The sequence below is a fragment of the Synchiropus splendidus genome, chromosome 7 (assembly GCF_027744825.2).
Source record: "Synchiropus splendidus isolate RoL2022-P1 chromosome 7, RoL_Sspl_1.0, whole genome shotgun sequence".
Lineage (NCBI taxonomy): Eukaryota > Metazoa > Chordata > Actinopteri > Syngnathiformes > Callionymidae > Synchiropus > Synchiropus splendidus.
Genome location: NC_071340.1, coordinates 13,849,715 through 13,877,485, shown reverse-complemented (window position 1 = coordinate 13,877,485; position 27,771 = coordinate 13,849,715). Strand labels below are relative to the sequence as shown.

The 27,771-nt window shown below is 42.4% G+C and overlaps 2 protein-coding genes across 3 annotated transcripts; one reads left to right on the top strand and one right to left on the bottom strand.

Moving 5' to 3' along the window:
• Positions 1 to 704: 704 nt before the first annotated feature.
• Positions 705 to 27,529, top strand: iqgap2 (IQ motif containing GTPase activating protein 2). 2 transcript variants are annotated; one of them, XM_053870379.1, is made up of 39 exons: positions 705 to 804; positions 1,057 to 1,182; positions 4,302 to 4,401; positions 11,314 to 11,470; positions 11,606 to 11,683; positions 13,012 to 13,088; positions 14,439 to 14,506; positions 14,594 to 14,707; positions 14,889 to 15,067; positions 15,636 to 15,723; positions 15,804 to 15,967; positions 16,034 to 16,121; positions 16,192 to 16,355; positions 16,433 to 16,593; positions 16,969 to 17,093; positions 17,176 to 17,339; positions 20,536 to 20,626; positions 20,721 to 20,888; positions 20,974 to 21,116; positions 21,199 to 21,369; positions 21,535 to 21,618; positions 21,701 to 21,772; positions 21,842 to 21,911; positions 21,995 to 22,203; positions 22,275 to 22,427; positions 22,492 to 22,655; positions 22,757 to 22,981; positions 23,171 to 23,311; positions 23,984 to 24,068; positions 24,129 to 24,361; positions 24,450 to 24,582; positions 24,665 to 24,767; positions 24,831 to 24,972; positions 25,987 to 26,074; positions 26,134 to 26,346; positions 26,414 to 26,574; positions 26,649 to 26,792; positions 26,880 to 26,988; positions 27,062 to 27,529. In XM_053870379.1, exons 2-39 carry the CDS (start codon positions 1,137 to 1,139, stop codon positions 27,173 to 27,175), a joined length of 4,989 nt encoding a protein of 1,662 aa, XP_053726354.1. In that variant the 5' UTR covers positions 705 to 804; positions 1,057 to 1,136; the 3' UTR covers positions 27,176 to 27,529. The 2 variants fall into 2 exon arrangements, with proteins under 2 accessions (XP_053726354.1, XP_053726355.1); XM_053870380.1 differs by lacking the exon at positions 705 to 804 and adding an exon at positions 870 to 888.
• Positions 16,812 to 18,901, bottom strand: f2rl2 (coagulation factor II (thrombin) receptor-like 2). The gene is made up of 2 exons (XM_053870381.1): positions 18,712 to 18,901; positions 16,812 to 18,535 (listed from the first exon to the last, which is right to left on the bottom strand). The coding sequence occupies exons 1-2, from the start codon at positions 18,773 to 18,775 to the stop codon at positions 17,490 to 17,492; spliced, it is 1,110 nt and encodes a 369-aa protein (XP_053726356.1). The 5' UTR covers positions 18,776 to 18,901; the 3' UTR covers positions 16,812 to 17,489.
• Positions 27,530 to 27,771: the final 242 nt, after the last annotated feature.

Below are 27,771 nucleotides of genomic sequence, written 5' to 3'. Positions count from 1 at the left end.
CATTTGAATCAGAAAACGCTTTGTTGCCTCTGTGAGTGAGGATCCCACCAACTAGGAAAGTGCTTCGGTACATTGAAAAATTAAATTATATTAAATTAAATTAAATTAAATTAAATGTCCCAGATGCCCACAAATGCATGAATGTTTTGTGGAGATCAAATGTTTTGGCTGACAGGATGCCTTGATTTGTGAGAGGTACTGGCTATTCACTACTGCTAAGCCAAGAGTGGATCGCAGAGGCAGCAGTGGAGGACAGCAGTCCAGACTTCACTCTTCATTGAAACTATATTAAGACGTTCCAAGCTGTGGATTTTCTCCAGGTCTGATCCAAGGCCTCCTCCCTTGTGAACATGCCTGGCTCTCTCCAGTGACTATCTTGGTAACTGATTACTCTTCGCGCAGGCTCTCTGCAGTGAGTCTCTCCCAGATGATCGAGAGCATCCCAAAAGCCATAACAAAGCGCAATATTCATACAGTCCAGAAGGGAATTCAGCCAGAGTTTTAGGGACAGAAGTAGATGGCTTGGACTCAGATAGAAGAGACATAAAGTTGGTAGTCGAACTAACTTGTTCAGATGAGTTGCTCTGGCTAACAAGGACAAGCTGGTGACGTAAATTTTAAAAGACCGCAGTTGCCTTTTATCTGTGACGTATTAAAGCTACGTCGTGCCTTTAAGCCTTTGATGTCCTCCACGCTCACATAAACAAAAGCGAAGGAAGGCTCTCATGTCACATTCGGTGAATCTGTCAACTGCTCTCTGCTTCCTCTTACACATCATATTTGCTAAATTCATACATCAATGAGGTAAGAACTTTGTTCGTTTCCACACAATACAGCAGTGAACCAGCAGGAGTCGCACTAGCTGAGGCGGAGGAAGCGGATCTCAATGCAAGTGACACACACCAGCACTTAGTCCAAGAGTCTCTCTCTCTCTCTCTCACACACACACACACACAAGCGCGCGCTCAGGATGGGGATTCTCTGCCGCAAGTGACCAAAGAAACTTCCACCAAGTGTTATTTACATTGTAACCGCTTATTTATTTGACTCGGACAGTTCGACTTTGACGTGTGCGTGTTGAAGACAACTTGGGCTGAACTGCTGTGAGTTGGAACAAGTGGAGGAAACGAGACAGGATGTATCATGAAGAGACCGCTGCTTTTCAAAAGCCTCGATATGGAAGTAAGTACACGCCTCATTTTTTATTTTCTAAAAGCAATAAATGGTTGGGCGACCATTGACGGATGTTTGATTGGCAGCAGGTGGTTAGTCAAGGGGCACCGGGCTGCTCTGAGGTTAGCTACCTAGGTGCGGTTGCTGCTAACCATTTATAGTAAATACACCTTGTATTTGTGATACAGAAATGGGTATGCCAGGCACTGCATTAAATCAATTCAATAGAACCCTTTCGTTCCAAAGGCTTGCTTTATTTTAAATGTCCTCAGTTTATCAGCTTGTGTTTAAAAAAAAAATCTATTTATTTAATGGCGTTTGGCAGCATGTCTACACATCAGGTCTTATTCTCATAAGTTAACCATTAACTTAAGATTCTGCTCTGTACAGATATCTAACTGACCTACTTTACTCTCTAGTGTGTCTAGAATATTGAAAAACATTACAATTCATCTTCACCATTTGCTGCTGTGTAGTCACAGAGGTCAAAGTTCAAGTGGGGGGAGATAATCACTTTGTCTCATCAATCCTTTCACAACGAAGATTTCATCATTTCACAATGTGTCTGACCTTAAACAAAGTGAAAACATGATTGAGGCGCCAGTTTTCACATGGTTCCCACTGTACTGCTATTTGGAAAAGTCAACATTTGAACAGCTTGTTTGTGAAGTTCAGATGGCTGTGGAAACATTCATTAGCATCGCTTCCAAAAATTTGGATCCAGATGCCTGATCAGCCTTGCAGTCAGACTCCAGTGAGAGTTACCACCGTAAGAGTCAAGGCCGACCAACATCCTGTCAGTTTTAGTCTGTTTCAGTTTCATGACAGACAGACGGTGTCAGAAAAGTCAAGTTTGCATTGTACCTGTCATCATTGTGGTGTGGAGTGTGTATACTTGAATTGCTCACACTGTCATGCATTCATGGAGTATTTACTCTGTATGTTTACTTGACGAATGGAAATTATTCATTACGTTAATGAACAGATTTAAATAGGAAACATTTTATTGACTTGCAAAGCAGTTACTGTAAGTAGACATTAGCAATGCCATTCCAGCATAAACACAGTATAAATGTAAACCAAAAGGCTTGGGGCGTACGGTGCTACTCCCCCTTCGTATGCCATCGTGAGTGTTTACCAATATGTTGTGTGTGCAGTTACACCCTTGGTTTATTTGACTGTTGTGCTCTGATGCCCTAGTTACCAAATGTACGATCGTAGTCTTTCTGCCTTGCAATATTTAGGCATGCCTACTGCTGGCTCGCTGGAAATCACTGTCGAGTGCAGTCATCGTGTTTATCTACGCTTGGCATTATCAGCCAGGAAGATCGGTGTAGATTTACTGGGGCTCACGTGATTAATGAATGGACAAATGATCTTTATTTATTTAGAACTTTTCGTACACCTAAAGTACTTTCCATAAGAAGTGACAGAAAGCATGTTAAAATACAGACAATACAAGCAGTTAAACTTTTTTCAGACATGTCATACGTCCATGCACTTGCAATATGCATACACATAGAGAATATGGGCAAATAAAAGAGGACAACCCTCATCCGGAGTCAAACAGGGTCGTAGTGCTCATTTTGAACGCAAGGTTTAAGTTTTTGAGTTTGAATTTCTGCTGTTTGCAGGGTGTGTTATGTCAAATTAAATGTCAAGGTTGGAATGTTGACAGCTGTGTTGTGGCAAAAAATGTGTTCATGTAAACTCCAGTTTCCTTTCCATTTTTGCAAATAAAAAGGTTCATGGGTCCACTTGATTTCATAGGTAGTTTGCAGTCTTGGTTAGTTTATTTCTTCTAGTATCCAAAAACTCACCTCCATGAGGACTATAGAAATGTTGGCAAGCAGCATGAAGTTTAATGTGCATACTTGCTACTTTAGCTGAATGTTTCAGCTTGTTGATTTTAAGTTTTAAATTCAAACATTTCAACAGCAGTCAACACAGTGTGCTCGTAAAAAGTAGCTGCTGCATTGCATAATTTAGTCAGTCAACTTCATTTGGTTTGGTGTAGTAAAGATGTGTTTAAGTTAGGTTCCAGACTTGCCACCTCCATGTTTACCTCAATAAACACCATGGAGACCCTTGAAATGAATACACTCGACAACATTCAACTTGGAGATGAAAGCCTTGTCTTAGTTCATCCTTCTCTCTTATTTGTGTGGAAAACAAATTAGCATGTTCAAGTACTCAGACTGGTGCTCTACATGTACGTCCCATGAGCTGCTGAAATGTGTCGATGCTCCCTCTGTTCTTTCATGTGAAAATTTTGCCCGTCTATTATCAAACAACCAACCACCTGGGAGCACAAAGCTTGTGACTTGGTCTTTGCTCAGCCAGAAATAAAGAGATTTGATTGGATTAGAGTGCGGTAAGAAGCACCGTGGGAGGAGAAGTCATTAAGCAGCAGGTAAAGGTCAACCCTCAGCAGAAGCCAGTTGTCGCTTACATGTTACCGCCGTCAAAGCAGTGGCTGCTGGACTGGATCCTGCGCGATTAGTCGAAAACAAAAACATTACGTCACTGATGATATCTGGAGATATGTTGCAATCCATTTCTTTATTAAAATAGAAATAGGTAGGTAAAGTTGTGGTTTTACTGGAATATTGGTTTACAGTATTCCTGCTCTCACCTATGGCCACAGACTTTTGGGTTGTAACAAAAAGATACCTTAGAGGTGGGGAGGAGCTCCGTCATCCATGAGACATCACCGTAGAACTGCTGCGTCTTACCTTTAAACAAGCCAGTTGAAGTGGCTCAGGCAAGGATGCCACCTTGGTCAGATATTCTGGATTTCTAGCTTTACTGTATACATTTTTTATGTCTGAACGTGTGCATTAGGATTCTGAGATTCCCTTCACTGCTCAATCCCAATATAGATACAGTAGGAAGAGGTGGATAAAAATTGTATGAGAGTGCCCCACCAGGATACTGTGAGGTAAAGTAGTAAACTAGCCTTCATCTTACAAAGCTTTAGCTTGGGATCTTATAATAACTGAACACAGTAGTAGCGGTTGTGTATTGCTGGCTGTTGGGGGATTGTAATAGAGCTGAGCCATGAGACAAAAACACTTTCACAAATCACGTTGTTGCTCCAGACTGATCGTTTTTGCTTTTGTTTTTAGCTATTCAGGATGACGAGAGACTATCAGCAGAGGAGATGGATGAGAGGAGGCGACAGAACATTGCCTACGAGTACCTCTGTCACCTGGAGGAGGCCAAACGGTAAGTAAGGGCACCGCGACTCGCACATGTCCGTTGTTTGCAGCCATTAAAAGGGGATTATATGGAGATAAAAACAGATGGAAATGAAATCATCAAAAGAGTGTGTGAAAAATAAGGGTGGGAAGATGACTGAGGTTCACTCCAGCTAGCGTTAGCCTGGATAGATTCCTGATAATAATGCCATTTTCTTGCTTCACAAAGTAGACAAGGAATAGAATTACTATTATATAAATGTACGCAGTAGCTTTTTAAAAATATGTGTCGTTTTGGTTGGTCTATTGTGGTGACAATCTGCTGGTTTAGGAGTGTGCGATGTGGCGGTGTTAGCCTGTGATGATGATCTGCCAAAGTGAGGAGTCTGTATGGACTGTCTATAGTCTAGACTAGTCTATAGTTTGATGCTGACGATAGCGACTGTGAAACACTGCACACGTACGTTGTCACACTTGCCAAACCAGCCAACTTTCTGTTGTTATTAAACCTGACGTGCCTCTAACATGTCCACTGACCTTCATGATTGATGGGGTCTTCCTTATCTGACTCTTGTTGACAAAGACTGTCCGCACTGCAGAGCTAACAGGGCTAGCAGCTAACATGACGTTTCACTCTGACCTTTAATAACACTCAAAGAGCATCAAGTCTACCTAGCTGTTAAGCAGTTGGCTTAAAATATTGCACCAAATAAATGTGCTCCAAAATGTAAACACACTATTTTCTGTTATGAATCGAGATAAGATAATGAATGTCTAAGATTTGTCTGGAAAATCTCCAAAAATACACAGTATGCGATCCTTAACAAATGCAAGCGAGGTTAAGGTGACAAAATGTTTTCCCTGTCTAACAATAGGTGATAGGAATCTGTCATGACATCTACTTTATAGAAGTGAAAACTCGAAGATAAGATAATGAAGTAGTAATATATTCCATAGCTGTTGGATCTTTCATAATCGGGTTCAATAATCAGACACTACAATTTTTTCTGAAGTCAACATTTTTATTTGAGCCTTTTCAGTTCGTGTTTTAAGTGTGTCAGTTTGTGTTTAAAGCTAGTCTCATGTATATTGAAAGTGGCTATCTCTATAGTAGGCTGTGTTTAAACACACTGACTGACTGACTGATCACGACTGAACTGATCAGGGAGGTAAAGACAGACTGAAGGACTGATAATCCATAAGGTTGGGAAGATGGCAGAGAATACATTTTTGCACTGTAGTCTATTATGATTATCTGCTCTGTTCAATTGTGTCTGCATGTTCCAGACTGTTTCAACTCTCACACCAGTCGCCTGCATGTGAGCTACTATGTTTACGTTTCATCAAAATTCTTGAATTATTTTTTTTCCTCATTTACCTCATTTTGTTGCCAACTAAATGGATCAGTAGCTTGATTGATTGACAGTTTGCCTTTCTTCTTCCTACAGTAGTGAAACTTTCCCTATGAAGTCACCCACGTGTTTGTGGCCTGTGAGGTATTTGAGCAACAGAAAGCCACTTCCTGTCTTCTTGAAGAGGGATTCTATCTGAACAGGAAGTGCTGTCACGCCTCTTTACTAAACAGATTTTTTGACGGTTACACCCTATCACGCTAATATTGATTCCCAAGAGTGTTTATTTTGATTGAACAGGTTCTGCATGGCAGGTTGGTACAATGAAAGTTGCGTTGAAAAATTGTTGTCAACAGTTATGCTGCTAGAAATTGGAAGCATTGATGTGTAGCCATAAAGCCTGAATTGTATAATAGATTCGGCTGCAAGTGCATTTCAAATTTACCTAAACACTGCTTGCTTTCTGAGGAATGTGTCAAGATGGACTCAACAATTGAGCCCTGGCAGTCTATGGTTCGGTTTGCTCTGATGTTGGCAAATACAGAATAAATCGTGTTAAGTTGTTGGTTTGGCTTTGGCGATTTAGTTCTCTAATGCTATTAAATAATTGCTGGGCATATTTGTTGTGGATTCAGCTTTGAATATTTTTGATTAAAAAAAAAAGGTAATCTCAAACCAAAATTTTAGAGTATGTATTGTATAGTTGACTGTGGTGATAGATGTATGCAGTTTGCAGCTGACTGTTTTCGTGTGGACACACAGGAGAGAACCAAGACATGAATATAAGATAATGATATCAAATCCATGAAATATCATCACCAGGATAGTGCCACTTATGAGGTGCAAGTTTGGCTCTTGAAAGTCCAATTTGACTCCACTTTGGATATCATTGCCAACTATCCTAACCCACTTAAGAGTTACTTGTTGATAATTGTTGTCTTTCAGGTGTAGAAAGGTACTTTTTATCAAATAAAAAGGTATAACAAGTTGATACTAAACAACACTATCAGGCTGTGGTTGTGTCATTGAGCTCCATCTTTTCTATCTCCACTCAGTTCTGCTCAGGTACACCTGTTTTTTGGCCATTGTCCTAGAGACAGAGGGCCAATACCATTTTTTCTTTCTCCCTGGTAACTTAAGTACTGTACACTGTACACTACACAGTTATCCTGCATACCCTCCTAATGAGGATATTATTCTCTCTAGCGCTTGTGACCTAGTGTCTGGTGAAATATGTGGAATGTTTTGAGGGTTTTACCCAGCAGCTAATTTTGTTGCTTCACAAAGTGGACTGTGGTTTTTCAGGGAAACGTCTCTTGGAATGTGGAATTGAAAGCTTTATTATTATATAGTAGGGGTGAAAGAAAATATGTTCAAATATCCCAATACTTGATTGCGCATTATTGTATTGATTTTTTTGCTAAAATATTGTGATGGTTCATTGTGTGATTTTTCCTTGATGTTTTTAGTCGGCTATATTAATATTTAACACATCGATACATGGATATGCGCCTGCATTTGTTACGTATTTAATACTAATAACATGTTCTTCCTGTACACTGGAGTTCATTACAACACACCAGTTTTTATGCACGCAATGTTATACTGCATTACAGTATCTGATTTTTCCCCTTTAAAACGATGGCTCTTGTTAGCTTATATCACATTATATTGCTGAACCTACAGTATCGCAGTACAGCAGGTTATTATTACAGCAATACACCACACCTGTATCAGGATATGTATTGAAACGCAAGTTAGCCAGATGTAGCTTTGGAGATCGGCATTGTTTTGCTTGGCGTATTGCAATGACAATTCATATTGCTCATCATCATACATATATGAACGCCGATTTATCTGTGGAACAGCATTTTCAAAGAACATGGCTGAGACGTTTTGAGACCTTGACTGGATGAGCAAAAGTTACAAAGACACTAATAGACCTGAAACATTGAGAGCAAACACTGAGGCTCCTCTTGTACACACAAGAGGAGTTAGTTTTTTTTTTTCTTCGCTTTGCAATGTGGCAGAGTTTAGCGCCACTCTCCTTGTTTACTGTAGAAATGATGTATAACTAGACGTGTTGTTGGCGGTTCTCAGACAGGAGTTTTAAAAGTCAGTAGGCCAAGTATGGAGTACGTCTGTGTGACTAAGAGGGGAGGGACTGCTTGCAAGAAGTTATGGTCAAGATGATGGATGTTAAATATTTAAACTGGACTGTAAAGAGAAAATTACCCTCAGGGACTGACTGAATAAGTTGACCAGCAACAGTAGTGTAAATCGTGGGCAATCACGAGGGAAGATGTGGGGAAGAAAAAAAACACAAGCCATCATGTGTCTTGAGGCTTTGACTTGGTGAAAAATTAGATTATCTAGACCTTTGTAATGTTTTTTGTAAAGTGAGTGCATTTTTAACTTCTTTGTGATTTACCAATAACAGGAATGCAAACACAAATTGGTTTGTGGAATTGGACTTCAGACTCGATGACAGTGAATTCTGCCGCTGGCAGAATTTCCTCTGATCTTTGGGACAAAGCAACTCATGACCAGCATGACTAATGATGCAACGCTCTGTGTACACAGTGACACAGATGCTGAACACACATGCTTCTGTCGTAATTTGTGAATGTGTTGATCTGATACTGATCACTCAGATGTAGCTTGTTTATCTCTGCGGAGCGACAGGTTGGACAATGACAGGAAGAGCTGTTTTGGGGGAGGGGGGCTGTAAACAGGACAACTAGTACTTCCTGCGTCAGGAGTCTCCTGACATTGTGTTAAATACGGGAAGTGACTTAACACATGAGAGCTCTACAACTGCACAGGATTTGTTGTTCAGTATTCCTCTGCATTTTTGTTGTCATCCTTTTTAAATCACAGTGATCCGACATTTGTTTGTGACAACAGTTTATACTGTTTCTACGCCAAACATTTAGTATCTTACTTGACCGCTTGTGTCTGGATTGAAACTGTGTCTGTTTCCATCCAGAATTTCAGCCCATAAGAACGTCATCTGAATTTCAAGGGGTGTTATATTCCCAGATCACTTATTGCCAGCAATCTCCAGTGTTTGCATTTTGAAATTATGGCCTCATCCATGTGCTGTGAGCTGTTATGAAGTCATGGTGTGGATGCCAAGCACATGATCCGCAGCTGCAGCAAATAGCTTTAGCCACAAGATAGATTGATAGTTGTCATATGCAGTGCTCTGGTCACTGGAATTTAGATAGCTCTTGAAAACATGTTTCCGTTCTAATTATCAGCTGTCATACAGTGAAAGTTTTATGGCCTCGTGACTTGTCCTGATATTGGGTTACTAACTTCTGGCCTAGATTATGGAGAACTTTGGGAAATTTAGCTGAATGTGATGTGTTTGTTAAGGGTGTTGGATTATCTACACAAACCAAATAAATGCATCAATATGTAGTTTGTCTGTATTTATTGTAGTCGCATCCATTCAGTTATCTTCTATTTGGAAACTATTTCCAAGTCTTTAAATGCTGTACATGGTTTCACAAGAGTGTCCTTTCTTGTTCCCCAGTGTTCATGTTTGTAAGGCAGATGTTTAGTCTGTCTGGGATTTCAAGGACAATAAAAGTAAAGTTCACTGAGAAAAAGTTTGTAATCATCCAGGCCCCCAATGTGCTTTTGTGCAAACATTTATGCCATCCAGTTACTGTAACTCCAGACTTTTTCCTGAAGTGATAACTGTCAGTTACAGCCACTTACAGTTACACTCTAGTCAACCTTGATGCCTTATCCTCCTTTGTGGTGCTGGTCTTGTTTCTTAGTGAGTACCAAGCGTCATCCACTCCATGTGTAGTTAAAAGAACTGTTATCTGCTAACTCCAGTGTACCGTACTTGTCGCATGTGTTCATTTTCCCTCGATTAAACTCACGGTTTTGTTGACCCTGCATGCGTGTTGTAAATTGCTGACACAAGCGCTTTAGGTAATTGATTCCCTTAAACTCCCACACACAACTTAATTAACCTAAACAAAGGTTGTGTGCATCCATGGGAGGAAACTTATTACCTTACTACGTTATTACCTGTGAATAGCCTCAGTACGAGGTTTGATCTGCAAAAGAGACACACAAATGTCTTCAGTTATATGGAGTTATTGCAGTACCATTGCTGGTGTGGCTGTGAGATAATATGTAACTGATTTTGAAGCTATTGTAGTCCTCGCAAATGGTTCACCAGGTGGTTGGTTGTAATGCTGGGTTTTCAAGGACGCTGAATCCGTAAAGCTGATGCATCAAATGAAAGCTTTATGTTATTTGATGCCGAGTCCTGTTTAATAAAGGATGTGCGCACGGCTCTTACTGTCCCAAACCTGCCTTTGTCATGCTCCATTCATGTTTAAGTCCAATGGAATCCCACTTATCTTGTTTGCTTTTGTGAAAGAGCCTGCCTCAATAATCCTATTTTTTAATAAATGTCATTGTTGCACCATTGCACGACTTTCAATGCAAAGTAAGTAATTGATAAATGTTTGTATATTTTGTCATCAAGTGTTAGCACACACAAGCATTTTTCTTGTATTTAGAAGAGGAGATGCAATATGAAGGTTGTTGGTTTTACTCCAATAATCAGTAGGACGTTTGACCTGGAGCAAAGGTGTGAATTAAAAGTATGACTTCCGGCTGTGCATTTGCTGGACAGCCTGGTGGATTACATCCCTGGTTTTGGCCAGTGCAAGTTGTTTATACAGTAATCTATCTGGGGTATTCTCGCTTAAGACGTGAAAGCTAAGACTGCAGCCTCTGCTTTTGTTGTGGAGATTTGATGGAATCCAGGCATCAGGCCCTCTTTAAGGAAACTGAATAATGGATGGTGTAAATATTTAACATTCGAGTTGTATCAAATGTGGGGTGGATTTGGTCTCTCCTGAGAGTTTCTATTCCCCTGCTCTGAAGATTTGATCCTCGAGGATCATCACCTTTAAGTCTGACCAACAAATGGAAAAGTAATTGTATAGTAATAAATGGCTCTTGGATACATTGTGTGAGTAATGAATGAGGATAATAAACATCTTGTATTTAAAAGAGGAGATGCAAAATGAAGGTTGCTGATTTGACTAAAATAGTCTGTTTGACCTGGATCAATGGCATGAGATAAAAGTATGACTTCCGGGATATGAATTGGGTTTGAGTAAGGTGGCAAATATCTGCCCTTGAATCGACTTGGCGTAAACTGCCATCTAAAGCCAAAAATTACATCTTCAAATGGTCCGCAATAAAAGGTCTGGGGTAATGGGTCAGCCAGTGGTGGTTAGGCATCCATGGAATGCAGCTTTGAAAAAGAGATACCTGTCAAAATGTGAAAAGTGCAGACTCATCTGAACTTTTTTGTACAGCACTATACAGTACTAAGATTGATGTAACTGATATACACCAAAGTACTTGGCTCATAACTCATTTGCATATAACGATTCTTCAGACAGAGCACAGTCAAACATAAGCTGTTAATTTAGGGCAGCTGGGCACAGCTTGGGTTAGTTAGAGGTCTAGATTATTTTTTAGCATTGCTCATGCTTGCATGTTTTTTTTCCCGTACTTTGCCTGATCCAAACTCTTCTCCTCAGGTGGATTGAAGCCTGCTTAGAAGAGGACTTGCCTCCAACTACTGAACTTGAGGAGGGACTCAGGAATGGCGTCTACCTTGGCAAGCTTGCGACCTTTTTTGCACCCAAAATGGTCTCTGAAAAAAGGATATATGACAGAGATCAGACACGATATAAGGTTTGCCACTGTTCTAGCAACTTGAAAACTGGTGCATTTTGTTGGTGTACTGCGTTTCACTTGGTTGATGAATAGGATTTTGTGTGTGTGCTCCAATCAATGTTTAACACCAGACAAAATTGTTCCTTTTTTCAGAGCAATGGACTGCACTTCAGACACACTGACAACACAGTGCAGTGGCTAAGAGCCATGGAGTCAGTAGGTCTCCCCAAGGTAAGGTGCTGCTTCCACCAACAGTGTGTTCTTATTAATCCAACTCATAATGTCATGGCCCTGACGCCACTAGACTGAGGAGCACTGGCGCCTTCACCCCACATGATCCTTTCTGTTTCTGCTCCAATTTGACAAATCAATTAATCTTCATAACAGCGTTACATTTGTTGCTTCATTTGTTTTCTCTGTCCCTGGGCTAATGTGCAAAATATTAGTGAATATGAATTGCAGCTGTATATGAGTTTTGTCATGATACTAGTAAAGATTGTTTTGGTTTCTCACCAATGAAATGAACAAAATTAACCGTCAGCGTCTGTGGTGCAAAATACAGAACAAGGTCAAAGTATCACATGATGGGGGTAGGAAACGTTTTTCTTTTTAGGAGGTCTTTTAAATTCTGTCAAAAATTAACTGCATCTCCATAAAACTATCCATTTGGCACTTATGAATATTCAGGATACCCACCGGCTATTTCAAGTTTTGACAACCTCAGGCTAATAACTGTCAATTTCAGATTAACGTGTGGATTTGGACAAGATTGGTCTTTGTCTATTTTACGGTGTGATGACTTCTATCTGCTCTGTTCTCTGTTGAAATAAAAATGTAACACTTTTCATTTGAATGAAACAACATGGGAGTACAAATGCTTTATTTCCAGACCATGATGCAGCACAAACCTCCCAAAAAAGGCATGTTTATCAAGTTCAGAGCCTTTTAAATAATTTTTAGCATAGTAAATATGATGAGTGTCACTTGGCAACGCAGAGGTGGAAGACATTTGAATTTGAACTTGAAAGCACAATGAAGTGAACTCTAATTTTCCTTGGTTTTGAACTAAGCTTGACAAGTACTTACAGTGTGTAACTTCATTAAAAAATAAGAAGAAAATAATAATAAAATAATAAATAATAATAATGGTAGTTGCTGTTGAGAATGCACAAAAAGCAATTCCCTTGTTAGGAAGTATTAGCTAGTTCCTTAAAAGTAAATATCATGAATATCTTGTCATGTGGTTAATTGGTAATGGATATGTGGAAATTCACTCATGCTTGTACAAGAACACTTGTATTGCTCATGAGGGGCACAAAGACCTCAATGAAGCACAGTTTGAGAAAATAGCAACTCCTCTTTCTGATGTTCTTTCCTGTCTGCCAAAACCAAGAGGCCAAAAAGCTTCAGCTATTCAAGTTTCATTATAATATATGCCGCTTTCAACTTGCAGACCTTGCTTTTGTTCCCTTTGATGGTTTTCAGATGACCTGTCACCACAGAACAAAAGATGTGCTGAAATGGGCGTCATAATGTTTTGCTTGGTTCTTATTTTTCAGATCTTCTATCCTGAAACAACAGATGTGTATGATCGCAAAAACATGCCCAAGGTGGTGTACTGCATACACGCTCTGAGGTAAGATGAATGAGACGCTGGTTAAGGTTGAAAAAGTTGTTTGCTAAAGATGGCACTCCTTTGTTATGAGTTTTTATCAGGGCTCTCAAAACTCAGGTGATGGGTTGTTTTTACTTTTATCAATTTCCTCAAACAATTTAGTAGTTATTGGTGTCAGTTCATCTCCTGCTAAGTTTTTGCGAGGACTTTCTCATGGTTTGACATTTGTTTTGGTGTAGTAATATATTTTTTGTAAATTTCATTTAACTGAATTAATACCCTACCAATTAACCTGTGTTTTTTTTGTAATGTATATGTATTATTTTACTGTTTTTTACTGTACTGTGATCAGTTTTCACTTTCTGGAGTAGTAGGTTTTTTGTTCACACGCTCTTTTTATAGTTGACAGGTGTTGTGTGCTACTGTCCGCAGAAAGTAACTGCTTATTGTCATATGGTTTTCACTCTCACTTTTATTATAAAGCTCTTTATATACAGTAGCCAGAGATTGGCACATAGTTAACTGTAAATACTGACCCAGAGTAGCTTCTTGGTACATGACATTTAAAAAAAATCTTTTCCCTGGCGTGTCACTATACAAGCTGGCTGTAAATGAACTGTGAATTGTCTCAATCCGGTCCACAGTTTTGGGGAGTGGCTAGTTGAAGTGGTGGGATTGTTTTCTCTGTGGTCATGGTCCTTTGAGAATTTGTTTCCTTCCCTCCATATGCACACACATGTTCTTCCTTCCTGCAAATCGGGCTGAGGTTCCTCCACTACCTTCTGCGTTGTCGACTTGACTTTGTCCTAAAGACAATTTTTGTCCACGTTGTTCAGTTCAGGGAAAAGTCAGTTGAGTGAGTGAACAAGAAGAAGGTCCTGAGTCCAGTTAGTCAGCTGACTGCTTGTACCAATTGCTTGGTTACCCATTATCAGTGACTTGAGTTTGTTCTAACCAAAACTAAATACCTGCCAAACATAGCCCCTGTCGACTTGAAAAAGTAGTCTAAAGTCCCATGAGTTCCAAGGACAGAGGGTATTCTTTGTTTACAGACACCCTCTGGGCAAAGTGCAGAAGAAGCCATGGTTCTGAAAAGGGCTGAAGCTGGGTCTTCACCAGGCTCAAATATCTATAATTCATTACCACTTATCAGATACCCGCTAGTAGATGAAAGTTTTATGAAGTTTCCGGCCACCTGCTCTGCGAACTCCTGTTATTCCGGAGGCGCTACCTTCACCTGGCAAACACTTCCCTCTAGTGGGTAAACCGAGACATAAAATGATTGGCGACGCAAATTTCTTCCTGAATTTTAGACCTGAGACAGTTTGTGTGATGTTTTGGCACATGATTTAAAGTCGATTTTTGTTTCAGCTTGTACTTGTACAAGCTGGGTATTGCCCCGCAGATCCAGGACCTGTTGGGTAAAGTTGACTTCACAGGTGAGAGGCAAAGATACAAGATACAGCCATGTTTTACAACTTCATTCATCCACTTGAATCTTTTCTTCTGTATGTGTTGTGCAACAGAGGAAGAGATCAGCAACATGAGGAGTGAGCTGGAGAAGTATGGAATTCAAATGCCAGCGTTCAGCAAAATCGGTGGCATCCTTGCCAATGAGCTCTCAGTGGATGAAGCCGCCTGTGAGTTGTCAATATACTCTCTGATCAATTGCAATTGTCAGCCTATTTGGGAATTGTTTTAGTGGCAAAAGCGTGGCAATGATTTAAGTCAAGTTAATGTAGCTGATTTATGAATGACTCCTTGTTTGTTCATTACAGTATATGCATGTCACTAAAGCATTGCCTTTCCTCTCAACTGCAGTGCATGCTGCCGTCATTGCCATTAATGAGGCCATAAACAAGGGTCAGGCGTCTGTGACGATGGCCGCCCTTCATAATCCCAACGCCATGCTGAGAAACATCAAGGACAGTCTTGCTCAGGAATACCAGGACACACTGAGCCAGGCCAAAGGTCGGAAGCAGCACCAGTCGTCGAGGAGGGTATGAGCGAGCAGCCTTGACCCTGTTTGATACTTTCTCAGTAATTTAATCTAAACTATCAAAGACCAAGGGTTAGCTAAAACTGTAACTATACTGGTGGTTGTGAGTGGTCTGGTCTAATTGGTGAATAAATAATTTACCTGTTTTTGGATCATGAAAACTTCTGACTGGTTGCTGAAATGTCCACAATTGAACCACATGTTGAATGAGCTGGTGAAACATGGAGATAAAGACTCAAAGGATCAAACTGACCATTGGCTGGTGGTGAGTCATGTAAAAAAAAAACATAGAATATAAAAGGGATATTGAATCCCTCTATAGATAAAATCATATATTAGATTCAAGTTGTTTTTGTTGTGTGAAAATGCTGTCATGGAATTCCCCGGGCCTCACCAACACATTCCAGTGGTTGCAGAGTCAGCTGAAGTGAATCCCACCCAGTTAAGCCCCCCCCCACGCGCCTCTGTGAGCCCTATATGTGATTAAAACCTTGGAAGTCATGAGACTAAAATATAAATCAGAATACATGTGACAATATGCAAATAAATATTGCGTGTGTTTTCTTTAGAAATCAACACTTTCAACAGAGGAAAGAGATGTGTACGAGGAGCTGCTGACTCAGCAAGAGATTCAGAGCTGCATTGATTTTGTCAATGGTAAGAAAGACCTTCACTTTCATGAAATGCTAAGCTAACATGTGGGGGTTGTTAATGTAACACCTGTTCCCTGATCGCAGTTCAGACGGCCATAATGCAGGTGAACCAGGCTGTGTCCGACCAGGATGAGGTTGCACTCCTGGCTGCACTCAGGCTGGAAGACTTGGCTCTGCTTGGTGTTCAGGAGGCATACTGTCACTGGTACCTGGAACACTTCACCACCTACTGCCAGCACAAGACAAAGGTACCCTGTGCACGATACTGTTAAAGCTTGATCATTTACACCAGTGTCACCAAACCTCACTTGCAGGACAGCGGGAAGCCACTGATGGTGGACAAAGAGGAGATCCAGAGGGTGGTCAGCTCTTGCAATGACTTTGCTGAGGCGGAGAAGAGAAGTAAGCAAATTCCTGCTGAGATGCTCACATGGCGTTTAATGGACTTCTGAAAGGCCTTTGTTTCCACCAGAACTTCAGGCCGTTGCTGCCATCAACACTGCCATTCGTTTGGGCAACCCAGAGGACACAGTGCAGGAGCTGATGAACCCTGAAGCACAGCTGCCAATTGTCTACCAACCTGCTGCTAACCTCTACCAAAACGAGCTCTTCAGTCTGCAGCTCCAAGGAGGACGGGTAATGAGATCCTGCACATGAGCTCCAGCAGCAATACAGTGGATGAGTGTACCAAAGTGTTCCTTCGTATGTTTCAGTCGGGCCTAAGCCACGAGGAGTTGAGCGTCGCCGTGGAGATGCTCTCGGCCGTCGCTGTCCTCAACGAAGTGCTGGACACCAAAGATCCACAGGCTGTCATTGAGCAACTTACAGATTCTCCGTTAGGTTTCACCAACATGGACCAGGACAACGTGCACAGGTAAGGGGGTTCATCCCCAGCCAAGACTGAAAAACGTTCTTCTTGATGGTTTTATGCTGACGTCAGTGACTCCAATGGGCCGATCACATGTGGCCAAGCCCCAAAGTAACATACGCTGATGCCGTTTCTTGTGATGTGAAGGTGAAGGTCTTTTACCTTTAGTGGCTGCACCTGTTCACCGGGTCAATTAAAAGAAAGGATCCAGTTTTTTAGTTGGTTAGTCGAACACGTTTCTTTATTTTATGTATGTTCCAGAATGAAATGTGCATCAACACATTAGTAAGCTGCAAGAACAGAGTTGCATTTACCTGATTGTCCAACTTTTCATTATCATTTCTGTCTGTTCACTGTCATTTTCTCAACGCTGCTCGCCAGGTATGCCGACACCCTCATCACTCTGCGAGCTGAGGCTCTGGCTAGTGGACAAGAGTTTCTCACTTGGAATGACGTGCAGAAGTGCATTGACGCCGTCAACATTCAGGTCCATGAGGAGCATGAACGTAAGAGCCATTTATTTCATGCAGAGCATTTGGAATTTACTGTAGTGTTGTAAATTGTTTTCCTGGTGTCTCTCTATTCCAGGTATCATAGCTATTGCTGAGATCAATGAGGCTCTGAACTCTGGGGATCATCAGCAAACACTGGAGGCGTTGCTCCTCCCTACAGCCAGACTGACTGGAGTGGACCCTGCTATTGCCAAACACTATCACGATGTGCTCCTGTACAACAAGCAGCTGCTCTGTGAGGTAAGCGTTTCCTGGCTTAAATGAAGATAATGCAACTTGTGTGCCAATCATAAATATATTTCATTTTTGGTACTGTTCATCTTCTGGAGATATATATTTATAGCTGCTGTGTCACAATCGTGAGTGTACTTCCTGTTTTTGTTCTCAAGTTCAATTGCACATCATAATAGCCAGTCTCTGAGGTATCCCGCGGAGGGGGATGAATTGTAGCTCTGATGTAGCGGTCTTTGAAATGAGCAAACACAGGAAAGGGTCCAAACAACTGTGGAAGCAGCACAGACACACAGCTACTCTGTAGTATTCGTACAGATGGTCGTCTCCATTGGAAAACAGACGGATGTAGTGAGCCATGTGCAGGACACTGCTGGGGAGAAAACAGATGACAAAGATGATGAAAACCAGGGAGCTGACCCTGATAAATGGTCTCCAGTCGCAACCGGATTGCCCGAGGTGGAATATCACCGCTAAATGGGCATAAATGCATATGAGGAAAGGTATCATGAAGCCCAGGCAAACCAGTACCAGCCTGTACTGCACCATCACTCTGTAGGAGTCCACCTCGATTGGAAGCACGTCATGGCAGGTCGTGACCCCGAGTTGAATAATGTGGTAACTCTGCCGGACCAGAAGCTCGGGAACAATGGCAGCGACAAACAGGATCCACACAATCAAGCACATCCACATGGCCAGCGCAGTTTTAGCCAGCCGCCTGTACAAGAATGGGCGGGCCACAGCCAGGTACCGCTTCAGACTGATGCACGCTATAGTCTGCGCCGAGCAGTACACGTTCCCATAAAACAGAGCTGTGATGAGCCGACAGGAGGTTTCCCCAAATATCCAGTCATTTCCATTAAAATGGTAGTGAACACGCAGCGCGAGCGACAGCAGGAGCAGCAGGTCAGACAAGGCCAGGTTTAGGTAGAGGATCACCGTGGACAAGGACTTGGCTCTCATTCGGACTCGCAGGAAGGCCAGGATGTAGGCGTTGGAGGGGATTCCCACCAGCATGGCGACGATATAGGCGCAGGGTATCACCCAGTTGCTTAGCACCCCTGTTGTGTATCCTGTGACAGCGTCGTCGGGGTACAAGTTCAGTTGTGGGTCCATGCTGGTGAAGTTGTCTATTCGAAGCCTCCCCTTAAAGGTTTTTGGTGTCGCACCGGTCGAGTTGCTCCGTGTTATGCTGCTTCTGTTGCCTATTGGTTTAAAGTGGAAAATAGAACAGTCAATGAAATTTGACCAGTTTTTGTACTTAAAGGTGACTAATGCAATTGCACACACATCCCTTAGTCAGTAAACTCATCTCTGTCCAAGCCACAATAAGTACAATATATATACTAATACATAGCAAGAGTGAAGACTGTGGACTCACCTTCATGCTGAGCAGTCTGCGCTGCCATTAGGCCAGCAAGTAATCCGGACACCAGGTCAGCCATGACTGGACCGCAGAGGGATTCAAAAGACCTTCCGCCGCACTTAAGTTACTTGAATATACACCGAAGCTTTTCTGTGGTTACGTCTGCTGTTGTGCATCTCTGTAGTGGGACACGACTGTGGTGGCTGTGTATTCGCTCTGGCCTCTGACGGCCGTATGCGGGGGTGTTTTCATGTTGAGCCATGCACCCAGCATGTTTCCTGTCCCGGAATTCCTGAATTCCCATCTGTTTGCGTCAGTAGTATGCGCAGCTTTGCTGAGGTTGGAGAACGTGGCCTTCTGCCTTATCAGCAGCTGGAGCTATAAACAAGCTACTGAAAATAAAGTTCCTGGCTGGTCAGAGACAACTGTTCTAATTAGCTCTATTCATACAAATACTAACCAGCTGAGTGACCTTTGTGCCTGTTGGATCTTCAGCGGCAACAAGAGTTATTTTTATCTTGTGCTTCCTGACACAATACGCTCTTTTGCAGAGTAGGAAGTTATTATCCACATGCCGATACAAACTTGAAAGATTTTTTTAGCATCTGTTAATGGCAGCTTCCTTCCTTAGCTGCGGGGAACACCCTGTCCCCCCTAGAGTTCTCTAATGTTAGCCTGGGAACCACCCCAAGTCAGGTTAAACGAACAATCTTTTTTATTTTCATCTTAAGTGTTGGCCAAGATTAAATCTGATAAAACAAGGAAGAGACTTTATCTCAGCCATATGACTTCACCTATTGTTGTACATTCTACATACGCTCCCCTTTCTCTGTGTGTATTTACTTTGTCATGATGTCACGGTCGCACCATATGTGCCAGTCTTAATTCATTTTTATTTCTCCAGGTATGCCATTTTTATTAATATCCAAATATTTGATAACGCTTATTCACATAACAATGTTACATACTTGGCCAGTCAATTCTAATAAGGCTTGATGGTGCTGAACTGCTGTAAAAAACAGGCTAATATGCTACAACTAAAGAGGAGTGGAGCCAAGTCTGACAGACTCTGTTGTTTTGTCTGGAGAGATTTTTCTCACTCCATGCCAGAACTGTAAACTCAGTGCCATCCATGCTGGTGTCTGGATCAGATCATGCTGAGCATACCGACATTTTTTGGACCTAATGCACATTAGTCGTCACCAATTTTGAGAGGAGGAAAGTGGTGATCTGTCCAGGTAGCTGGTATAAATAAATAACTAAATAAATAAAAAGGCTGAAGGATTCAATAAGAATGGGAAATATCTTATCACAGATATTTTGACTACAGCAGAAAAGACACACAATGTTGGCTCCAGAGTAACACACCCACGGTTGCCCTCCATGCAGGTCATTTGTTGACCTTCTCGTAGTGACTTCAAAACCACAAGGGAAAGACGTTTTGGGAAAAATGGGACTAAATGTTTTCACATGACAGAATTACGGTTTATTTGACTGTTATCCCTACTAAGTTTGTATTGCTTGTTTTAGTAATCAGGCGCTGTACATGTCTGTATATATACTTCTGCTGTGACAGACTTCACATGCTTTCTTGTCATTGCATTTTTTTTCTGTATTTTTTTTTGTTTGTGATTGCATGTGCCATATAGATATCAAATTTGATTCAAAATGCCGCCATTGCGTCACTGCTGAAGTGCATAATGGCTTGGTTTGACTTTTCCCCAGTAGGTCATAATAAATAATAAAGTAATATATAGTTCTATTACAGACTTAATCTAGCCTGAAGGTCAAATTAGCTCCGCAGAGGTTGAACGTCTTTCTCTGGTCTTTTTTTTCTAGCGCTGTGGGGATGAGTCTGCAGTTCTGTGGCTGGACCAGATCCAGGAGGCCATTGATGCAGCCAATCAAGATGCAGAGGAGGCTTTCATATGTATGTCATTTCCTTGTTTACCAGCGTGTGTAAATATATATTGATATTTTCTTTTGTCCCTTGCGTTGACATTTCCCCTCATATGTTTTGTCAGTTGCTGGGGCTTTAGCTGATATCAACAGAAGTGTAGCAGAGGGAGACCCCCAGAAAACACTGAGGGCTTTGCAGTCTCCTGGTGCCGGACTGAAGGCTGTCCTCTCCGAATGTGCCGACACGTACCAGTCTGAACTGTCAGACAGGCAGGATGAAAAAGCTGCTGAAGGTGACAACCCTTCTGTAACATTTCAGTGACTGCTATTAGTGATGAACATTGTTTACTTCATTATTATTTTTATTATGATGTCCAGGCGGCTCTCATGGTGTGTGGGTGAAACATTGTGTTCGGGACCGATATGACTATTATTTCAACTTGGAGACGGGACAGGGTTTGTGGCAGCAGCCTGAAGAGTTTGACCCCAACACTGTTCAGCTTGATAAAGATGAAATCCAGGTACCATTTTAAACTATCATTGAAGTAAATGCATCAGTTGTTAGAAGTGCTTTGTGGGAAAACGTTTCCCGTCTCTCCTCAGGGAGTCGTCAGCTGTGTCACAGTGGATTATAACAGGGAGCAGTTATGGCTGGCCAACGAAGGCTTCATAATCCAGCTGCAGGCCAGAGTGAGAGGCTTCCTGGCCAGGAAAAAGCATGCGCAGAGAATGGAGTACCTGCGTGAGCAGGAGCCGCATGTTGTCAAGTTACAGGTAACCTAGCTATGAGTCAGCTGCTTTTACGGAGTATTAAATAGACTTTTAGTCTGAGAAAGTGAGTGACTGAGCATGTAAGGTCAGTCAGTATGTGGATGAGAAAGTGAGGGGTAGCCATTTTTTCGTATCCCAAGAAAGTAACATTGAACCAATGAATCCCAGGCCTGCTGGAAAGGTTACAAACAGCGGAAAGCGTACAAGGAGAGAATGAATTTGCTACAAGACAATGTCGACTCCATTGTCAAGGTGAGCTTTTTTTGGTTTTGTTAATAGTGCAGTTAAATTAAATCACCTTTTGTTGCACATTAAAATGTGAATTTCCCTGCAGCTCCAGTCTTGGGTTAAAATGTGGAAAGCCAAGCGTCAGTACAATCAGAGGCTGCGGTACTTCAAGGAGCATGTGAGTCCATGAACTCTTGCAGATTCTGTGTGTGAATATGTCATTGAAGTGTTTTGTTTTTGCGTGTAGGAGAAAGAGATTGTGAAGATCCAGGCTTTCCTTAAAGCCAACAAGGCCAGGGAGGACTACAGGACGCTTAGTAAGTCAACGTCAATGTTGATATATACTGTATATTGGAGTCATCTATCACCTGTGGTGAACCGACTTGTGCCATGTTTTCAGCCGGAGCCAAAGACCCCCCTCTGTCTGTGGTGCGCAAGTTCGTCCACTTGTTGGAGCAGAGTCCTCTGGATGTGCAGGAGGAGCAGGAAGTGACACGGTTAAGAGAGGAAGTCGTCACCAAAATTCGCTCCAACCAGCAGATGGAGAAAGACTTGAACCTGATGGACATAAAGATCGGGCTGCTGGTGAAGAACAGGATCACTCTGCAGGTTTGTTCTGAGCATTACAAAGTGTTTGTACATTCATTCCAACTCTTGCTCAATCCTTTTCTCCTCAAAAGGACGTGGTCACTCATAATAAGAAGATGAAGAATATGAAAAATAAGGAGCGTAAAGATGAACTGGCTGGAGCAGACAGACTGGGCATCAAGGGTCTGAATAAAGTCAAGAGAAGAAAGCTGGAGGCCTACCAGCACCTCTTCTACCTGCTGCAGGTACGACACTCTCATCTCACTCTCACTGTCTCATATGGAACGTGAACCTACCCCTTTCTTCCAGACCAACCCGTCCTACTTGGCCAAGCTTATATTCCAGATGCCACAAAACAAGTCCACCAAGTTTATGGACACTGTGATTTTCACCTTGTACAACTACGCCTCCAACCAGAGAGAGGAATACCTTCTGCTGAAGCTCTTCAAGACGGCGCTGGAGGAGGAAATCAAGTGAGAGAAACACCCTTACCCTGTCACCAGCTTAGCTCTCAGACTTAGGCCCTCTTCATGTTGGAACCAATGAAAACCATCGTGGTGTTGTTGAACCTCAGCTCCAAGGTGGACCAAATGCAGGACATAGTGACGGGAAACCCGACCGTCATCAAGATGGTGGTGAGCTTCAACAGAGGTGCGCGAGGCCACAACACTCTCAGGCAGCTGCTGGCTCCAGTCGTCAAAGATCTCATTGAGGACAAGAACCTGGGCATCAACACCAACCCTGTGGACGTGTACAAGGCCTGGGTCAACCAGGTGGAGACCGCAACTGGGGAGGCCAGGTAGCTGGAGGCCACAGAAATCAGAGTTTAAAAAGCATTATGTATATAACTACAGTAGTTTTTCACTGGATGCAAGTGAGCGCTTGATGAATCCTTACTTTCCATGATTTATTTGTGCTCTTTGTTTGAGGAGCGCACACAGACGCTTCCTCACTATAAGAGGTTGAATTCTCCATTTCTGTGTCACAGTAAGCTGCCGTACGAGGTGACCCCCGAGCAGGCCATGTCTCACGAGGAGGTGCGCAACAGACTGGAGGCTTCAAGTGTAGCGCTTCGTGCAGCCACAGACAAAGTTCTGAACTCCATCGTGTCTTCACTGGATAATATACCGTAAGTGTGTCCTGCACCGACAAGGACTTTCAACGTCAGGATAGCTCTTGTTGAATGAAACAAAGATCAATATCAGAATCAATATCAGTTTTTTTTATCTGGGGGGAATTTTTTTTGTTACATGCAAAACCCCTTCTGAAGATCGAAGAGGAATAAAGAAATAAAGAGAATACGATGTTACTCAAAAAAAACATACTAAATAGAATAAAAGATATACTAGTATACACTAAGTGTTAAGATCACAATAGAATAGAATATAAGAACCATCTGAACATATTTACAGTGTATACACATTAAACACATTTCAAGGCTATAATACAATATGCTGATAGTGATGGACTTTCTGTTTCTGATAGGTGATAACATATGTTTACTACATTCTGCCACGAAATATTTTTTTTCATCTAAAAGCTTTTAGCTTGAAGTTAAATTGTTGGCGGTATTTTTAATCGCGTATTACTGTGTTACCACTAGGTGGTGCTGTTGCTGTTGCATGCAACGTTGACGCTTTTAAAGGAAAACCACCGCTACATGAATTACATTTTAAAAGATGTTTTGTGAATTGAATGTATCTTTCTTATTACACGTTTACGTTCATAAGTTAGGCAGAAATGAGGGAGAGAGATATCTGCGTGTTTATTTCCCCAATGTCATTGTTTGCTTTGCTTGCAGTTATGGCATGAAATACATCGCCAAAGTTCTGAAGAACTGCCTCCATGAAAAGTTCCCCGACGCCTCAGACGATGAGCTGATGAAGGTTAGAACATGCACGTGTTTTTCTTTCATGACTGGAGGTACTGACTGGAGTTTGGGCCAGATCGTAGGGAACCTGCTTTACTACCGCTACATGAATCCAGCCATCGTGGCTCCAGATGGTTTCGACATCATCGACATGTCTGCCGGGGGGCAGCTGCACTCCGACCAGCGGCGCAACCTGGGCTCCGTGGCAAAGATGCTCCAGCACGCCGCTGCTAACAAGCTGTTCGAGGGGGAGAACGCTCACCTCACCCCCCTCAACAACTACATATCACAGACCTACGACAAGTTCAGGTGAGCGCAGGCTTCTGAGTCAGTGTGAAGGACGAGCCAAGCTGCTGCAGGAGAAGGTTCAGGAGGGTCATTCATGGTCTTCTTCCAGGGAGTTTTTCCAGGCTGCCTGTGATGTTCCTGAGCCGGAGGAGAAATTCAACATTGACGAGTACTCGGACATGGTGACCCTGAGCAAACCAATCATCTACATCTCCATCGAGGAGATCATCAACACACATTCAGTGAGCGTTTGAATTGTCTGGGCTCTGACTGTTGACTGTAGTGAATTGTCACCCTTTTATCTCACCAAATTCATCTGCGCAGCTGCTTCTGGAGCACTTGGATGCCATTTCTCCGGACCGTAACGACCTGCTGCATGAGCTGCTGCAGGACCTGGGAGATGTTCCAGACGTAGAGACGCTGCTGGGTAGAGCCAGTTCCACAGCCTGACATCAATTCACATGTCACTAGATGTAGTGTTTGTTTGCAGGAGAAGGGGCTGTAAATCCCAATGATCCCAACAGAGAGACTGCTCTCAGCCTACTGGCCAAAACTGAGATCTCTCTGACTCTCACCAGCAAGTTTGAGCTGCTGGAAGGAGACGACAAGGACCTGAAGACCCTGATGACCAAGTAGGTTTCCCAGGATTCTGTACCTTAGAGATGTGACCAATTTCTTCGGCTTAAATAATGTTTCCACCAGTCACACTGTTATGATGGGAGCGATGACGTGTCTCCAGTTAGCATCTGTCACTATCACCCACCGACACGTTGTCATCCTCTTTCCTGCTCAAACAGGAAGTGCTGGAGTCAACGCTGTTATCTTTCCTGTAAACCTGTAGCCATGGCCTTGTCACGGTTTTTACAAGTGAAAGTGAATGAATGTACAGAAAGATACGCACTTCGACTGTAATATGTTTCTAATATTCACTACTAGTGTTTTTTGGTTAAAAAAAACTGTTTCTTCACTGGGGAAGTGAAGTCATGTGTCAGTACATGTGCTGCAGTCCTTTTGACTCTATTATTTGATGGTCCTCGAAATGATGGACAATGATTTAATTACTGTATGACTTGTTGAATTTAGCAGAGTCACGGATAGTTACTGCAGAGCCACGTGATGCCTCCTGATGTGAACTTTGGTCAGCTTTGAAATGACCCCTCAGCTCAAAGACCTTCTCATCACTGAACTGTGTTAACATTTTTTTAATGAAGACTTGCAGATTTTTTTTTTACTTAACTGTACATATATGTTTTTACCGGAAAACAGCTTTGAATTTCATGACTATAGTCCAGTAAGGAGTAGAATATTTTGGTAAGCTCTATGTAGGCAGTTGTTTGTATCATTGCAGAAGTCATGACCTTTGCTCCCTGGAAATGTTGCGAAAGAGCACTTTATAAATGTTTAATATTAAATTCTGAGTTTTACAAAGTCAAGATGAGGATCAGCTGCTCTAAGTTCAAGGTCACGGTTCACAGTGTGAAATCACTCGTGATAAAGGAGTGGGATGTGGAACCAGTGTGTCGTCTTCAGTTCTATTGTTCTGTGGTGATGAAGACAGAGCTGAGTCCTGCTCCCTCCTGTGGTCATGAGCTGTTCAGTGCCACTATTCTCTTGTTGTTGCTATATCTATGTATTTATGATTTCAGGACTAAGAAACTCATAGTGGATGTGGTTCGCATTCAGCCTGCAGAGACTTTGACGGAGATCCTGGAGTCCCCTGCCTCGGCGCCCCAGGTTGGGTTTTTGTTTTTTTGTCTTGAGTTGGAGATGTTCTGACCGGTTCTCACCTGAAGGAGCTGGAGCACAACAAGATTGTGGCACGTCGGGCCGTTCAGGACGCACAGACGCCTGAAGGTCTGAAGAGCAGCCCGGCGGTGCTGGAGGACAGCCAGCTCCCCATTGAGCAGAAGAAGAGGAAGATCCAGAGGAACCTGAGGAACCTGGAGCAGGCCAGCCTGGTCTCCGCCGGCAACAACTACCAGGACATCATCAATGACGTGTCCAAGGTGCAACCCGCACATTAGCTGGATTCGCACCTGAGCTGAATGTGATCGTTGCCATGGTGATCGGCAGGATATTCGCTATCAGCGGCGCTACAGGCAGAGGAGGAAGGCCGAGCTGGTGAAGCTTCAGCAGACCCTGACGGCGCTCAACTCCAAAACGGCTTTCTTCCAGGAGCAGATGAACTATTACGACACTTACATCAAAACCTGCCTGGACAACCTCAACAGGAAGTGAGTTGTGCTGAGTCCGTGTGGCGAGAAGAAGCTGGAGAGTTGATGCGTGTGGTGTTGCCGTTCCCCACCAGGAATTCCCGCCGGTCCATTAAACTGGACAGCAAAGGAGAAGGAAAGGGCAGTAAAAAGTCCAAGCCACAGTCTCTGAAGTACACGGCAGCGAGGCTGCACGAGAAGGGAGTCATCCTGGAGATCGAGGGTCTACAGACCAACCAGTGAGTACAGAGGTTCATTTTTTCTTTTCAGCACTTTTGAATCCACCACCTGATGTCTGGGAAACACCTCTTCTTCTCCTCCTCCAGGTTCAAAAACGTCATGTTTGACATCTCGCCTACGGAAGAAGTGGGGGATTTTGAAGTCAAAGCCAAATTCATGGGCGTGGAGATGGAGAAGGTTCAGCTCCACTTCCAGGTATGAATCGCTCAGCCTCAGTCCGGTGACAGGCGTGTTCATCGGCTCCTCCTGAACGTGTGTGTGTGTGTAGGATCTGCTCCAGATGCAGTACGAGGGCGTCGCCGTCATGAAGATGTTCGACAAAGCTAAGGTCAACGTCAACCTGCTCATCTTCCTCCTGAACAAGAAGTTTCATGGGAAATGAAGAACTGAATAATAAATGGATTTTTTTATGTGATAAATATATATATATATATATATGAGGGAAGAAGAGGGAAGACGTCGGTGCCTTTGAAGAGAGTCTGAGTGAGAGCTGTGTTTCATAGTTTAAACATTGGATGAAACGTCTTCCTCTGGTTGTAAATGCAATGTTTTTAATTGTCAGAGAAATACACTATTTGTATGTTGAGAACGGGATCGATGGAATTTCACAGGGTTAATGAGGGTCACGTGCCTTTTAATGAAGTTAAATGCTCTTTTAATTAAAAAAGTGGATATATTTTAATGTGTATTTGAAAACTATTTGTAATCTTAGATCCAGGACGAATAAATGATGTTCAACGAGTCGTGTCTGTGTGAAGTGTCATTTGGTTATTAGTTTTAGTCTATTCTAATCTAGTCGTGTCTGTGTGAAGTGTCATTTGGTTATTAGTTTTAGTCTATTCTAATCTAGTCGTGTCTGTGTGAAGTGTCATTTGGTTATTAGTTTTAGTCTATTCTAATCTATTTTCTAATGTACTCTATGCTTACAATTTTTTTTTTTTAAGTTTCATGCCTTGCTACGGTTTTAAAATCAGTAAA